This window comes from Rhinolophus sinicus, linkage group LG01 (genome assembly GCF_036562045.2).
Source record: "Rhinolophus sinicus isolate RSC01 linkage group LG01, ASM3656204v1, whole genome shotgun sequence".
Taxonomy (NCBI): Eukaryota; Metazoa; Chordata; class Mammalia; order Chiroptera; family Rhinolophidae; genus Rhinolophus; species Rhinolophus sinicus.
The window spans coordinates 93,972,768-93,991,434 of record NC_133751.1 but is presented as its reverse complement, the minus strand read 5'-3'; the positions used below and the strand labels follow the sequence as shown (position 1 = coordinate 93,991,434).

Below are 18,667 nucleotides of genomic sequence, written 5' to 3'. Positions count from 1 at the left end.
GCAGAAAACTAAAAGTACCAACTATATAAGAAAAAACAAATAACATTGGTTCTCATTAAAATTAGTTAGCTAAAATCATTAAAAGAATATATGAGAAGAAATATTTACAATACATATATCTGACAAAGACTTGTATCTAGAATGTATGAGAAAACGAAAAAGTAGAGAAATGAGTACATGCACCCACCAAAAGGCAAACCAAGATAATTGAGTGCACATGCCAACCAGTAGACTTGTACAGGTATATTTAGCTTTATTAATAAAAGCCCTAAACTGAAAACAATCCATCAATTGAAGAATATATAAACGAATCAAGAACTATTCACACAATGGAATACTATACAGCAACAAAAAGGAATATACATGTATATATATGTATATATATATATGTATTTTACATATATGTGAATATATATACTGATAAATACATATTTCATATATTCATATGTATACATATTTTTTCTTCTCAAATTATTATTACTATTATCCATCTAATGGTTTGGAGATTTTCTCCATCACTGTCGTTACACTATATTTGGAATTAATTATGTTTAGGGGAGCCAATAAAACATAATAAAATCACATTATTAACAAAAATTGTTCATCATCTAAATTGTGAATTGAATTTATTAATAATGCACTTATCTCCTTAAAATGGAGGAAAGGCAAAGGATGATGTATTACACTAAGACATTTCAAAATAGATTTTTATTTTCCAAAACATGGAAACATCCCCCTATGCAGCTATTTGGTATAAACTTTTCTTTGAATAACTTCTATGCTTTTGAGAGTCTGCCTTGATGTAGAAATTTATGTACTGCCAGGTTAAATTAAGAATGATTTTGGACTTAATCATTGCATTAACATCCTTTTAAGCTTTACACCAAAATTGCTGTAAGGATACAAAAGTTGAAAATAAATACATTTACTGGTACTTTCGTTAGACCCTAAGTCAAACTTTGATATTTTGAAATAAAATGCTCTACTTTACCATCAGTAACTTCCAAATACGCTTTTGTGATGATACTTCCGGCAACATTTAAAGTCTGGCAGATATAATAACCAACATCAGATCGCTGGACATTAGTAATAGTGAGGTCACCAGTCTGGGAGACCGAAAAACGGCTGGATGACTGGGGTGGCTGATATGAGAAAAGAAGATTCTAGAACACAGAATGTGTAAGGAAACAATAACAACAGGTTAATTGCCAGGTTCCAATATTTTGGCATATATACATATATATTTGGCACATAGATATAGATATAGATATAAACATATAAACAAACACACCACATATATATACATATATGCATATGGGCACAAATAAGCTAAATGTTGTTCATCACATGCTCAATATGCACATACGTAAACTTATAAATACAAGTTTTAATGATTCCATCTTAAATAGGGTTATTAAAATTTCTAAATAAATTCTAAATATTGATATATGCTTTCATAATTATCAGTTTCAAACAATACTAGATTTTAAAGTATATTAGATATCATTAGAATTAAGTTTTATAAATTTAACCAAAGCTGAGTCAAAAGTTTTGCTTTATGTATATATATATATATATATATATATATATATATATATATGAATCCTATATATATAAATACTATATATATATAGGATATATGTGTATGTGTATACACACATATATATGTTTATAAATATATAACTATTAGGATTATAAACACTAAGTCTTTTAATATGTAAACAAAATTAAAATTTAAGCACATAGTTCTGACAAGTTAAGTTCAAGGATATCATTTTTGGCACGGTAACAAGGAGATCTGTTGGCCTTCCATTATAAAAGTTCAGTAGCCTCTATCAAATTAACAATTTCTTGTTTCTCTTGTTAAATGGGAACATATATGAATTTAAGAATTCATAACAGAGCTTTATTTCTATAGAAAATTATCTGAAATACAAAGTGAAAACTAGGTGTGATGTTCTTTTGTGGTACAAATTTCTCACATTTGACAAAGGGAGTGTATATTTTATGCAAAATAACATATCATGTCATTGTTTTTCATGAAATAAAAATATCAATATTTCTTATAACAAAAATAAAGTTGCTCCTTTTAAAAAGTTAGTTGCCTTTTAACATATATCATTTTAAAAAGGCTTAACTACTATTCCATGGCTATATGTCCAATGACAAAATTTTAGAAAAAAGCAAGCTGTATCATTAAACCAAACCTAACTAAAGTTATCTTGACATTTGCTATAAAGTTTAAATAACATAACAAATTATTTAAATAAATAACTAAATCATTTAAATGGATTGACTATTATTTCTATGGATTTTCTTATGTAATGCACTTCCAATTCTTCCTGCTCTACTAAAATATTTTGTTTTTTCTTGTCATTAATTTGCTGTCAGCAAACTTAGTCCTTTTAGGCCAAATGTAATGTGTTAGAATCAACCAACATACTAGAACTCAAATGAAGGCCTACATACTATAATCAAGTTAATATTTGCCTACTAAAGTAAAAAACAAAATTAAACTTGATAGCATTGCCTGCAAAAATTAGTAAAAGCAGTCAGTAAATAACCTATATGTTATTTATATGAGCACAGTATAAGCAAGACCATGAAACAACACACTCAAGATTGATTTACACAAAAAAATCAGAGGTTAGAAACAACTGTATTAATAATGAATGAGAATCATTTTTTCCAAGTATCAGAGACAAAAGGGAAATGTTTCCCTTAATTGAAGAAGGTAAGCCATTAAGAGAAAGGAAAAAAAATCTTACATTTTAAAAACTATTTTAAAGTTTGCTATTATTTTAAAAGTAAAATTGTTTCAAAATTTTCTTTTCATTAAGCTGAAGTCCAATAGTGAACTTCGAGTTTGTAACAGCATGGATCTCTACATTCCAGTTTCAAGGTATATAGAAAATTATGGTTTATGAAATGTTTAGACAGCAGGATTTAACACCAAATATTGATGACATATGATAGTTTTCAAAGAATTATAATATACTGAACTGTATTTAACATGTGATCTATGCTAATTTCATATAGTTTGATGAATTTTATATATATATATATTTATATATGTTACACACAAACAACACATACACATCAATTAAAACATAAAGCAATGAAAAGACACTTCAGATTTCTGGTACTTTCAGATAAATTACACTGAAAATTATCATCTGTTTTAAATGTATGTAAATCTCTTTTAATATATAACTAAGGATATATGAATAACAGAAATGATAACTGTTTACATTATGTTGAGAAAAATAGTGTTTTGTAAATGTGGCAATAAAGGTAAATTATGTACAATAAACAGTTACTATTCTACATATATATACTACCCTTTGTACCAAAACTAGGCAGGGGATATTGCTTTGAGAATTAAAACAATGAAGAAAATTTTGTCTTCTCTCTCATTGCTAAAATTTTCTAGGATACTCAGGGATTTCTCCATTCTCTGAAAGTGACAGCTATATGACCAAATAATATGTTGTTTTTTAATTATGTATCTGACACCCATCTTTGCTGATTGAAATAACAGACCAAGTTTGTACCTGACTCCCCTCTCTCCTCCAAAAAATAGCTGGTTGAGGATTTCCAGTTGCTTCACACTGAAAAGTTACAGTTCTTCCCAAGGCAACCACCTGGTCACGGGGTTTCACAACAAAATGCGGAGGTTCTAAAGGAGATGAAACAAATTACACTGAATCAAAAACATGCAGTCGTCCTGAGACAATTTGATGATAAGCCAGTGCTGCCGTTATTTTATACAACTCGTTATGTACTACAGTACATGATGTACAAATTCTCATCCTTAATTCAATTGAAGCTAAATTGTTAAATGCGTATTTATAGAATGGAATAGAGTTGTTTCGTGAAAAGGTGTATGTTACCTGATCTTCTACAATTAACCTCCATATTAAAAAACAGTTCTTCAGCTACAATTTGACCCTTGACATTCATGATACACCTGAAATTTGTTCTATTTTTCTCATGTAGCGTTGCTTAAAAGTGAATGGACTTGAATCATACACACAAGGACTTCCTGATGTAGGCAGGTCCTAAAAATAATTTTACTCAAAAGCTCCTGAAATACTACCATGCAAGTTGTAACATTTAAAATCCTCAGTCCAATTACTTGTATAGAAATGAATTTAAACCAATAGTGGAGTCAAATACCTCCTTCATTTACATAGGCAAGGGCATGTTCAAACAGAATATATATGGAAATAAGAGCAAATTTGAAACATCTGCTCATCCTGACATTCTAAATACTGCCAGCTTTGTCCAAACTGTTTGATTTATACAGACTTAAATGGCCACTTCATCCAGCAGTAAATAGAGTGTCAGAAAATTGTGTCAGTTAACATTGAGAGCAATGGCAGCTGAAACCATTAGGTGTGCTGATGGAGTCACTCCTGGAAAAAAAAAAAAAAAAAAAATGCTTCTTTGGGCTGTGCTTTATGCTTGGAAAAATGTGTACTGAATGTAAGTCTTTTTACCTACTGTTTACACATTTCAAATTCATTTCTTATCAGCTGTCTGGAACACCTAATTATTCTCTCCTCTTGTCTCAGTTCAAACTGAAGTGAATGTTTCAAGCCAGACATTGAACAGTTTATACAGGATAGAGTTCTTCTAATCCACTTTTTAAGACTGTTCCATTGTTTCTAACATTTTCTTTGAAAGTACTTTAGTTACTCACGTCAGTCACTTAGGATAATTCCGTAAAGTGAATATACATCAGAAAATTATTTTCAGATTATGTCCACAAATGCTCCCTTCTGCTCACAAGAATATGATTTCTTTGTTAATGAAGGTGAGGATTTAAAAGGGTATGTTTTCTGATCAACTGTACCTAACACATATATACAACTATGTGTGATATATATCATATATACACTTTATAAATCATATATTAATTGAAATATAAACCTCTTAAATAAAGGGATATGCAAAACAACTTGCCCAAAGATTCCATGGTGGCAAAACTGAAGAAAGCAATTAGATAGCCTAACGTATTCTATACTCCCTTTTTATTTTTAATTGAGGCTCAGTAGAAATTATACCATTTGACTAGAAAATTATAGGAGACCTGAAAAATCAGGCCAAATGCCCTTAAATGTCCTGTAACTTATAGGGAAGAAAATACAAATTTAGGAGGTAGAGTTTAAGTTCAATTTGGTAATGCTGAAGTTCTAGCTTATAATTTGTTTTTTCAAACTCTGATTGTAATTGAGTGGTTTACTCATGAATTTAACAAACACTATCATTATCCAGGTATAATAACAGGCATGTGCATTGTCGCTTGGGGATTTTCCTCCATACACATCCATACAGGAACATTTGATTCTTTGGTTAAGGGTTGGAATAATTGAGGTAGATATCAAAGGGAAAAACCTGAAATGATTGACTGGATAATACACGAAAGCCAGAGAGACTTTGGTTTGTTTCAATGAAAGAAAACCAAAGGATTAATTAAATGAATGGGCGAATATGACTTTCCAATATGTAGGGAATTTGAGTAGGAAAATATAAGTGTTTAAACCACTTAGACAAGTAAAAACTTCGGGTGGTCTCTTTCCTGTCTCAGAAGCATGTCTAATAATGTGTGTCAGAATCCATGTTTCTTTTATAAAATGCCAGCTTTCCTCAAACCTCAAAGACTTACTTGGGAACAAGGGATACAAACTCTTATGCTAACGATATGTATCCTGCAGCAATCCTTCCACACAGGATTTTTGCCTGAAAATGAATTTACTATATTATGGAGGCAGATTCTTGAGCCAATGTCAACAGTGACATCAGCCACAAGACATGTTTTAGAAATATAACTTAAAAAAAATCTTTTCTCCATGTATGCTAAATATCTCTAAATATAATTTAAATGGATTAAATATGCATATCTATCAATCTGTCAGCATCACCTATCTATTTAGATTGAGAAGGCCATTCATCATATGCCTCTATATGATGTTTATGATGAAATGTTGAAATATTTTAAGGCTACAACATTTATACTTGACATGACTAAAAATACATAATCATGTTATTAATGTCACATATGGTCAGTGCTGAAAATTTAGAAAATTAGACAAGCAAAGAAGAAAAGAAAAACTACCTTGTAATTCAGCCATGCAAATTGGACCATATTGTTTTAAAATATTATCTTACAGTATCATTTTAATGACTGCTTAATAATTTATATACAGATTACCTTAAATTATTTAAGCAATGAGTTGGTTTTAAATGTGGATGGTTTATAACTTTCATTATTAAAATAGTGGTGAGATTAACATCATTCTCAATTATATTCAAGATTATTCCAACTGATGCTTTCTCTAATAGGGTACTTTCCTCCCAAACCTCACAAACACAGGGCATCAATATCTTCATGAAATTGAGAATAGAATCTCCACTTAATTAGCATGTTTAGATCAGTGATCTTAAACATTTATCTTGACATGACCGTGTCACTGATATCTTACTTGTTGTGCAGATTGTGTTCATATGCTGATCTTTTTTATTTCTAAGAACTGTTGATAGGCTAAAATTTTATCCATTTCTCTTATGTATTATAGATACACTTATTTTTCCATTTTTTAACAGTCTTTCTAATCTGGTTTTGCATTTTTGTTACTCTATCAATAAAATTATAATATAGATTGTATAATATACAAATTATATAAATATTCACCTCCATTCTCATCCTTTACTTTTTCTTTATTTTTTATGTTTAAATTTTAATCATCTATATTTTCTAATATATGGTAGTATATAGAAAGCTATTTTTTCAAATAGCCCATTATTGCAACACCCTTAATGAACAATCTATCCTATCTGTACTAGTATGAAGTAACACCTTTATAATATTTGTGTAGTGTTTTAACTTAAAAAATAGGGAGATTATTTTAGTGTCAAAATTATACTCTGGCATACCACTTAGCATACTCATGCAGAATTCTCCAAATATAGTGTTTAAGCATCCTTAAAGAAGTGAATGGACCTTCCCCAATATACTAATCAGGAAAGTATTTAGAAACCTAATGACAATTTATATGAGGACAAATGTTTATCAAAGGAAACTTTAACATATTTTGAACACATCATGTGGTTATTTCTTACAAGAAATGAAATTTATCTGACACATAGAAATGAAAATGAGTGCAAACTGCCTTAAGGTCAAGGTTACTCAGCAAAGGACTTTTAATGACTATTATTGAACAACAGTTACAAAAACTCAGACAAATATGAATACATAAACATATTTTGGACTAAAAAAAGAAGCCCAAATTATTTTCTAGGTATCTATTTTGGTTTGTTTGTTTCTTTTATGAGATACAAATTGAAATAGTACTTAACCAAGATATAGTCATATCACTTATTATCACTCATTTAAGGAGAGAAAAAATAAAAGGATGCAGATCACACATCATTTAATCAGACATAAAATTAGCAACCCCATTACCTTTACTTTTTGTCAGTTACCCATACTTCCTGCAGACTTTATTCTGTGCAGACTGTCTTTGTGGCCAATGACAAGTGAAACATGGAGGCTGATTGGTTGAAGGACATGGAAGGGTATGGATGGAAAGGGGAAGAGAAGTTCCAGTCACAGTGACACGGTGATTAGAAGATGGCCAATAAAATGTCAACTTACCAGACCCAACTAAAACAAAACAAAAAGAAAACATGGAATAAATAAAAATAAAGAAACAAAACGAAACAGAGAAAGTAATAAGATTTGACTTAACAATGACCTTTTTTTAAAAAAAATAAAGAACACATTAATATTTGGATAGATGGTTCATACTGTCTACAAATGAATATTTGTTAGCATTTTAAGTGTAATCATGAATGATTTAAGAAAAATAGAAATGAATCTTAAAATCTCTTCAATGATTAAATGGCAAAGCTACAATGGATGACAACTATAAAATTATAAAACACTTTTCAAAGACTTTACATTTTGCTACCAGATAACAGAGTTAGGTAACTACACATGCAAGGGGCTTACAAAACACTATAAATTTTAATTGCTAATGCTACATAATATAGAAATCAAGGATATAAACCAAAGATAAAGAAGTGTTAAATTCTATAACACCATCATCAGATTAATTTTTTAAAGGTTAATGCTGCCAATAATATTCTATTAAACCCGTGCTTCTCATAATTGAATCTGCATACAAAATCACCCTTAAATCTGATTTATTCCATAGATTATGATTCCATAGGTCAGGAATATGGCCTGAGATTTTGCATTTCTAACAAGCACCCAGGTGCTGCTGGTCTATGACCATCGGTTGAGTAGCAAAGTTATTAAAAGGTGTTACATTTAAATTCTTGCATATTTTTAATTGAGAAGACACATAGCAAAAAATGTGAATACATATTGAAAACAGGAAAAACACTTTACAACCCTATCTAATAAAGTCATAAACATTGTTTTCAATGCTGCAACACTGAGTGTTTTCACATATCAAGTAATACACAGTTTAAATACTGGAAAGTGACTGTTTTGTTTTCCTCTTTTAGAACTAAAGGTAATTATGATTGTCAAATGCAGAATTTTTTCATAATAGTCCAGTAGACACCCACAATATACTTTAATCAAATAAATAATCCCTGTGTCTTTCAGCAAGTCAAAATTAATTAGACTTGATATACATCTCTGTAGTTTAAGTAAATGAACTATGCTAAGCACTGCTGCTGTGAAATGGTAAACTTTAAACAAAAAGTTATCCTGCCTGTTGTTATCACACATGCAAAATTTAAAGGAAACTCAGAAACATATTTTAACTCCCAAGTTGTCTTCAATGTGAGTGAAATAATTTGTCTTTATCTATTATTCTTAAAAAACAAAACAAAACAAAACAAAAAAATCTTTAAGCATAATTCTGCTTTTCCTCAGGCAAGAAAAGAAAAAAAATATCTCTCACTTACTCAAACATAATCTTTTCCATAGCATCAGCTATGTTATCCAGATTTAAAAACACAGAGTGGATCTGACTTGATTACACTTCTTGAAACCTCAATGATAATGTCTTTTAAATGACAGGAAGAAATATTTAGAAACTACAAAAGAGAGAGCCCGACAACCTTTAGTAACAGAATTTTGCTTCAAAAAAAAAAAAGTTTTAGAAACATCTTTTGGAGGAATCTGTGAAAATAAATTGATCTAATTGGACTGATCCAAGCCTTATTTAAAGACAGAGACCAGAGGAATGATCCATAAATATTTTCTAGTCATATATTTTCAGTAGTTTAAAATTCTTAAACATTTCAAAAATATCCAATACTTTTAGAAATAAGAAAATTGCTAAGAAACAGCTCACTTAAAAAGTGCTTTTTCTTTGCATAGGTTTTACCAGCAATTGAGTCATAGGAATTAAATATTTTATTCATTAAAATCCAATGTGTTTAAAAACCTCAGACTAACCATTTGCATATCACATCAATGACAAATGATAGCTGGAAAATATTCCATAGTCTATTAAGGACACTAAAAGTTATCGCAGATCAATATCTAACATAGAAGCTTCTCAAAAATCAGAAAATTTTGAGAAAACCCTATTTTGAATATCATTTTGGCTTTTAACAACTATGATTCTCAAGAAATGATTCTTATCTCAGTGAAAACCTATCTGTCACAATTTTACTCCCATTTCATTTGTTCTAGTTTCAGTAAACAAATAAATGCCATTAGTATCCTTCACATACAATTCTTATACTCATTTGAAGGAAATTATCATCTGAAACTTCCTCTTCTAAAACATAAACTACAGGAATTTCTTGAAGTTTTTCTCAGATTTCCCTGTTCTCCATATCTGTCTCAGGGTCAGGTCAAAGGTTGTCTTTGCAGACAGAGAACAGGGACCTTCTATCCAACGTGCCACGTACATTATCGTCCAGTTCGGTATGTCCAGAAAGAACCAGAGAAAAGCAGATTCTGTTCATTCGTCATGTGCTGAAGTTTGGGATTTATGACTGGCTTCACTACTACACCTCAGAACTCTTATCTTCTTTCTGCTTTAAAGGCTGGGAACACCTCGATCCCTACTCCCTTTTTCCCTAAGAAAGAGGAAAAGCTTGTCTGTGTCTACCTCTAATAAAACAATAAAACTCTAAAATGTTACTGCTGGAAGTGACCTTAGAACTTATCAGTCTAACCCTATCCTTTCTGCATGAGAAACGAAGAGCCTAAATTGTTAAATAGCTTTCTCAAGGTCACAGATGACTAACCAGAGACTGCCTTCCAGACCTCTTGACTAAATCAAAGTCTCTGTACAAATTTTCCTACGGGTTAATCAGTTTGGGGAGAGCTATACACAATATGACACACAATGCATTTGATTTCACATTTACACTGTCATAATTGTTCAACCTAAAATCATTACTACCAAAAGCATTACTACACACATATAAAAACTCCTTTGAAAGAATTCTTCATGATATTAAAAATCTTTTAAGAATATTTAACTATAGTTTTAAAAAGACATAGAAAACTAACAGGTGAGAAGAAAACAGACTTTAAGCATCTTGAAAAATTCACCTTTTGAAAAAACAAGTAATGTAATCATTTCTTAAGGGTCAACCAATTTTAACCACATCACTTGAAATCATTATAAATAGAATAAAATAATACTTTTTGAAACATGAGAACAAATAATATTTTCACAAATATCATTTTTAAGGCAAATATGTCAAATAGGAAGGTCAAAATCACTTTTAAAAATAAATATATTTTTAAGAGATTGAAACCTGGCATTTAACTTTTTTAACATAGCAACTTTGGAAAGAGATAAGGGATTGGAGAACTTGCCACAAGATTGAGTTTGTATAGATAGCACAGTATTTTCACCTACACTATATTTTCTTGGTAGCGAGGGAAAGAGTTATGGAAAGTCTTTATATATATATATATACATATATATACATGTATATATATACACATTTATACAATACATACAAATTATGTAATCATAAAACACTTGTTCCTTTTTGTGTCTAAAAGAGAAAAATAATAGCCTTCTTTAAAATCATTGGAGACAATACAAATATATACTAATAGTTTAAAAACACAACTGTTTAAAAAGCTTAGGAGAATTTAGCATCTCTCTCTCTCTCTCTCTCTCTCTCTCTCTCTCTCTCACACACACACACACACACACACACACACACACACTTAAAATAAGAGACTTTCTTTCTTTTTTGTATGTTACATGAAAAGGCTCCAGATTACTTACTTTGAAATCTTCTGTATTCTAAGAATGTATATTGTTCAGGCAATAATCTTTCGGTATAAATAAACTAAGCTAGGAGAGAAAGGAGGCAAAACTGGAATGAAGGAAAAGAGGAAGAAAGGAAAGAAGAAAGGGAGGAAGGGGGAAGGGAAAAAGAAAACTTATTTATTCTACTTGCTTGTTATACTCATATTCAGGAGACATGAGTCAGAAAGATGCTAAATGTTTGAAAAACCTTGAGGAAGAGACTTTTTTGGCCTAAAAAAAATAAATCAGCTGGACAGACTCTTAAGAACTCTTCAGATTAGGTCTAATAAATACAGGGACCAGCCAATCTTGATAACTACTTAGGCCAGAAGAGAAGATAATGGGACTAAATAATAGCATGAATGACTTAAGGAAAGTATAGAAAAGAAGCAGTTAACAGTAAAGATCACTGAACCATGAACTGGATGCCAACTGTGATGTCTCAGCGATCTTTAAAAATGGGATTTATATCCATTTGGCCACAACAATTTAGTTACAACTATGTCTGGTAAAGGAAAAGAGCAGTTGATTCAAAGTGCTTTCTATGCTATGATTTTAAGAATATGGAAATACAGAGGCAAAGCAGGAGAATGGATATAGCCCTCTGCTCCCAATATTTTCCCGTAATTATGTGTATACAAATGCCCTCAAATATATTCCTTTCAGTTCATATCACCTTAAGTTGATGAACTGCTCCATATATATAGCTCATATGATAAATCCCAAAAAGATCAGAAAATTGCAAGAAAGTAAAGTATTTGCATAATTGGCACATTATTACTAAGATTTGGTATTTTTACACTGAGATCTCAATTTTTTGAAGCTTAATGGCTTCAAAAGCTATATGAAATGTTGAGATTCTTCACTCTTGGCTTTGGTCATACAATTATTTTAAATGAAATGACAGAAGACTGCCATAGCATTTGAATCTAAAATAATTTAAATATTCAACTCCTAGAATGAATCTATAGAAGATTTCATAGTTAGCAAACTTATCTATTGTACAACCAATCCTACTAGTAAACACCAGAGAACAGCAGTTTTCCTGAATGGGTTACAAAAAAAAAAATATCACCTTAACTAAGGAATTCTTCTGCTGATTCACACATATTAGTTTTTACTATTGGCAACTAAACTCTAATGAATCCTTAAATTGATGTGATTTATTTTTTATTCTCATATACTATAGTGCTTTTTGAACAGCAGGGTTCAATTCACAAATCTGGTAGACTAGAACTGAAAATACCACATTCCAGAAGAATATGAATGGAGTGAGTAAAAGTAGTAAGTTTAAGATTTTTTGGGGAAGAAACACATTTTTATTAAAACAGAGGAACACTCAACTTTTTAAGTAGTGAAGTTTCTACATGTGAACTGACAAAATGCAGTCACTTTTATACTAGAGAAATTATATGCATAGATACTCATGAATGATAATATCTGAAACAATTAAAAACCGTTAGGATATTTTAACACGAGGTATGATTTCTTTTTGGGCAAAAAGATTGAGTTTAACATAAAAGCCTGTCATTATGTCTTTCAACTTTTCAGACATAAAAATAGAGTGGTTAAGAGGAACATTTTCAGAATACATTTAATGGATACGTCAAATGCTATGAACTTTTCCCCTCTACTCAAAATTACCTTATTCTATAGATCGATGGTTCTGGGGACAATTCTGCTGTCCCAAATGAAGTGGGGTGAGGGTGGGGTGGGGCTACTGGCATCTAGTGGACAGAGGCCTGGGATGCTGATAAACATCCTACAGTGCACGAGATAGCCCCATAACAAAGAATGAGCCAGCTCAAAATATCAATATTGCGAGGACTGAGAAACCTTGCTGTTCAATCCAAAGTTTAACAGAATAGTAACAGATAATTATTTCCTCCAAATATATAAAAAGTGCCTGGCACAATACCTCACATTATAGATACTCAGGAAAAAGTTAATATTCTTTTTCTTTTCCTCCCACTTCTAAAAAAGTGACAACTTAAACAAAAAGTTGTTATTAAATTGTGCAATTTACTTACTTGCCTACTAAAGAGTCTGAAATTGAAATTCAACTAACCAGCAATCTATGAAAAAGTGTATGCCACCTGACGTAGAATCTCAGGAGCATAATTTTGCTGGTAATATTCCATAAATCAATTTAGAAAGCCTGAAACCTAGATCTTTCCTCTCCCTCCTCCTTATGATAAACGATCCATTACTATTTTTCCATTCCTTCTTTCTCTGTTGATCTCTATTCCTACCACTCTGGCCCAAGTTATCCAATTGGGCTCACCTGAACTACCCTCTTGTGTTTAATCTAATTTCAAAATGTAGCCAGAGTGATTAAGAACAAAACTAAACTAAACTAATCTGATTATAGTACATTTTTGCTTAAAACCCTTCAATATGGTCCCAATGCTTTCAAAATAGAGAGCAAAATCCTTAACATGGGATTACTACGTGTATAGCTCTGCAGTGTCTTCTCATATCTATCACCTCTCATCCTGTATCTCCCTAACTTAACCCCATAGGCCTTAATTTAGTCCTTGAATATATCATAGCCATCTTACCTCTGGTTCTATTTATGCTGTATCCCAGGATAATCCCCCTTCACCTATTAAATTTCTAATCATGTTAGCTCTCAGTTAAAAAAAAAAAAATACGTCTTGAAGGAGCTACCTCTAAATTTGATACTAAATCTTACCAGAATACTACATATTCTCAAAGCAACCTTAACTTTTCTCCCAGAGCACTTATTATACTTTAAAATTACATATTTGTGTGATTATTCTATAAATGTCTGCTTTCCAAACTAGCCTGTACACTTCATGATGGCAAGCGTTTAACTATTTGGCTTGCTATAATTTCTCTAGCACTTATGAAGCTGAGGACATCACCCACATTGTAATATAAACGTCTGTTAAAAGAGTGACCAAATTGCCAAGTTGAAAGCACTTTCTCCCCACCTGGCATAACTAAATCTTCACAAATACACTTTTTACATTCTGCTGATACTGTAGATACTTGTGTATATCTCTCTTCTTCACTAGGCTGTAATAAGCTCCATGAAGGCAGGAGCCATGCCTTACTTATTTGTGCATCCTTCACAGTGCCCAGTATATTGTTTTGTACACAGAAAGCGCTCAAGAATTTGTTTATTTGAAAATTTGGAACACCTATCTTCAAATGGCACAGTTCATGCAGGGTCTACAGTTAAGGTACATGATGGTATAAAAAAATTACTCAACTGACACTTAAACAACTTTGGATCAAGATCCTCTTCAAAATGAATCAGGTCTATCCTGCATATGTCACATCACCTTTGTGCATCTCAGTTTAATGAAGAGCCCTCAATATTAGCTAACTATGTCACATCATATGCTAGAAACCATCCCAGAAAATCAGTAGAAAAGATTTTAATATACCAATTTTGCAAAGAGTGGAGAGTAAAGATTAACTTTCTTGAGGCTGCACATCAGGTAAGAAATGGAAGATTGGAATTCAGGTCTGCAGAGCTCTTAAAATCCTTTCTCTTTTTACTACATTGCATGACTTGCTTGTTTTTGTCTTTTTTCTTTTTCTTTTTCTTTTTTTTAAGTTAAACTTTATTCTAATGTAATTTTGGTTCTGAAATGTTTTGGCTCCTTCACCTAAACAAAATAACTTTCAATAAGAAATTATTTACATTCAACATCCATTTATGATAAAAACTTTCAACAAAGTGGGTATAGAAGGAACTTACCTCAACTTGATAAAAGCTACATATGATAAGCCCACAGCTAACACCATACTCAATGGTGAAAAGCTAAAACTTTTCCTCTAAGACTAGGAAAAGAAAAAGGATGCTCACTCTTACCTCTATTATTCAATATAGTATTGGAAGTCTTAGCCAAAGCAATCAGACAAGGAAAAGAAGTAAATGACATCCAAATTGGAAATGAAAAAGTAAAAGTGTCATTATCTGCAGATGACATGATACTAAATATACAGAAAACCCTAAGGAATCCACATAATTCAGTAAAGTGGCAGGATACAAAATTAGTATACAGATATCCGTCACATTCCTATATATTATTAACAAACAATCATAAGGAGAAATTAAGAAAACAATCCCATTTACAATTTCATCAAAAAGAATAAAATACCTAGGAATAAATTTAACCAAGGAGGTAAATACCTGTACTTAGAAAACTACAAGACACTGAAGAAATAAATTGAAGAGGACACAAATAAATGGAAGAATATACCATGCTCATGGATTAGAATTAATATCATTAACATAACCATGCTACCCAAAGCAAACCACAGATTCAATGCAATCCCTATCAAAATACCAATGGCATTCTTCTCAGAAATACAACAAACAATCCTAAAATGTTTAAGCAAAAATGTACTATAATCAGATTACTTTAGGTTAGTTTTGGGCGGTGAGCACATTTACTAATTACCTAAAAAAGAGCACTGAAAAACTATTCTACCATACACAAAGTTAACTTTTTAAAAGCCCCTTTCTAAAATGGCCATATCTATCAGTTTTAATTGTGCAATGCCCTAATGTCTCTCATACTAACACTGATCACACAAAATAAATGTCCTAAAGCTACGGCTAACTTTACTGACCATTTATGGTTTTTCCCATCCACACAAATGTGTTATAAAGCAATTACTGAGCTATATTTTGTCTTAAACATATTTTTGTATTTTCTACAGGTGTGTTTATACTAGCACATTATTTATCAAATTCTGAGAACAGGATTATTTTAACAGGTTAAAAGCAAATTAAAGTGCTCATGGTATTTTTATCAGTTTTGACAACTTTACGTACGATATTATAAAGTAGTCACTTCCAATTTATACAGAATCTTTCTAAAAATAATGTTTAAAAAACATATCATACTTTTATGTGACTGAAATAAGGTTCAAAGGATGCCAGCTTCTAGACAATTGTAAAGTGTAACTAGTCTAAGGATGACCCTGATGTTTGGAATATACTGGAAGATTTGTGAATTTGCAAGAATCAATCCACCCCAGTATAAGTATTAATGTTGTGTATACCTATAAAATATTTAAAATGATAGTAAGCAAATAATAATAAAAAAAATCAATACATATGGATGCATAGCCAGCTTTTCAATTGTTTGGCATATTTAATTTATCTAAGGTTCATCATAAGAAAAAGGTATCCTTAATGTCAAATAGACTACAATTATTTGCTTTGTGATTATTCTCTTCTAACCAATGAATTATCTCAATCACTATATACTAACAATTCTAGATAAAATAGAATATATCAATGTGAATTAATTTAGGATTAATTATTTTACATTAAATGATACACAATATTACAAAATATTTCAGTCTTATGGTTACGTGAGATTCTTAGCAATGTGTCTAATATTTGAAAATGAGCTACCCATCAATGATTAGAGCAAAAAAACTAATGTATTTCTCCAAGTTTCATTCTCCGGCTGAGTAATTGAGATTGGACAGATTCACACAACTCAATTACAGAGTCCCACGTTGATGCCATTATTTCAGAATGTAGGTTGTTAAAGACAGTTGCTAAGTCATACGTCTATATAAGTGGGCCACGAGAAAACCTTGCACACTGTTATGTAGATGAATAAATCAAAGAGAAGCTCAGAATGTTGCGATGAAAAGCCCACGGTGTGCTATTTACTAGTGTGGTGCTGTGTCATTATTTGTCACAGAAACATCTTATGTATCAATTATTTCTTGGACCTGACTGCTCTACTCATTTCTTTAAATACTTGCTTGGCACACACATTAAGAGAGTGTTTCAAACTCTCTGTAGGAAGGTCGTGTGCTGAATGCTTTTCCTTTTGATTAACTTTTAAGATTTACATCAGTTTGTTTGAAATAACTGAAAGCAACCAAAAACCTTTATGAGTAAATGAAAGAAATCTAAGAGAATGTCACATCTTCAACGGTCATTAGGGTTAAAACGGCTATTTCTGAAAGGCTGTAAGAACAGAAGAAGTTCTTCACATTATCCTTCTTACCAAGGGGAAGAAAAAAAAAAGGAAAAGAATCATAGGCCATAATGCTGCTGGGTCTCAATCAAATAAAGTAGCATAAAAAACCAGCAGGATTGGAGCTCAGCGTCCTATTTACGCCCCTGGATCAGAAGAGTTAGGAGAGGGAGCCATTCTCACAAATCATTCTCTTGTTAAATTCTGTAGTGGGACTTCATTCAACCTCTTGGCTGATGGCATTTTACTTTCAGCCAGCTCACAAAGAGCTCAGCTGGCAGCACTGATTCTTTAAAAGGCTCCACTAACACATTGTCTTTTTGGGTTTTCTTTTTACAATCACAAATCTCATTTCCTTATCCGCCCTTAAAATTGTCTGTTGATTTTTTTTAAGCCATTGTTTTAACTACAAAATATACAATAACAACAACAACCAAAAAATCCACAACAAATCCTATAAAGGAGACATTTTGAATAAGACTCTTGAGTTCAGCATTAAAAGTAGCAATACATACATACAGGAGGTGGCAAATAAATATAACATTGTAATGTGTATGTATTACAATACACAAATATATATATTTACATATTACACATTTATATGAAATCTATTCTTATAATATAAAATGTTATTAATATATATTTGTATGTAAATATCCCCCAAGCCCTGAAGCACTGTTTACTAGAGAACTACTGATTTTCCTGGGCCTTTGTGGATTATTGCCATATGTCATGAAGAATCATTCCCCAGTGAACCAGTCTGCTCTATCTTGTTAGTCTGGCAAACATGTCACACACACATCAAGGTTCTTAAAGTCATCAAGTAAAGCTTTGAGAGCTTTATAATATGTGTTTCATCAAAATGTTGATGAATTCACAGTTCTTAACCAGGGTCTTGGATTGTACTAAAACCTAACTTGAACCTGCAAAAAAGCCCCTTGACACTATTAGTTTTGGCTCCGACTCAAATAACCGCGTTAATGGTCAGAAACAATGTACTATTATACTGCCAGCTTTTCTGAAATCAGCAATTGAAGCAAACTGTTCCAACAAATGATTTAAATGAAGTCTACATCAAAGAAAGGAAATTCAGAACTGAAAGGCCCAGTTTTTTTCTCCCATTACTTCTTTTATGCCTAGATAGCATACGAGCTCTAAAAAGTCATATGACTCTTACAACAAAGATCTCATATGCTGATAGAAAGCTAAACATAGTGAACCCCATACATGGAAACCACCAATTTACAAAATAGGCCTTCTTTCCCCCAGAGTTGCTTATGAATGCAAGTTTATTAAAGTTTATCCCCTAGTACTGGCAATAAAATCCACAGTAAGCTATATTGTTTTACTTGAACCTAAATTTTAATTTTACATTCTGAAATAATTACCTAGCAATCCATAAAAGAGAGA

General features: G+C 31.4%; 1 protein-coding gene across 11 annotated transcripts in view; it reads right to left on the bottom strand.

Annotated features, from left to right (window-relative positions):
- Positions 1-18,667, bottom strand: part of ROBO1 (roundabout guidance receptor 1) — a 1,112,802-nt gene that overhangs the window by 83,338 nt on the left and 1,010,797 nt on the right. For all 11 annotated transcript variants that reach the window (XM_019750008.2, XM_074333367.1, XM_074333370.1 and 8 more), the window contains 2 exons: positions 3,555-3,679; positions 992-1,163 (listed from right to left, as the gene is read on the bottom strand). In XM_019750008.2, coding sequence (XP_019605567.1) covers positions 992-1,163; positions 3,555-3,679 — 297 coding nt within the window. The remainder of the gene's footprint in view (positions 1-991; positions 1,164-3,554; positions 3,680-18,667) is intronic.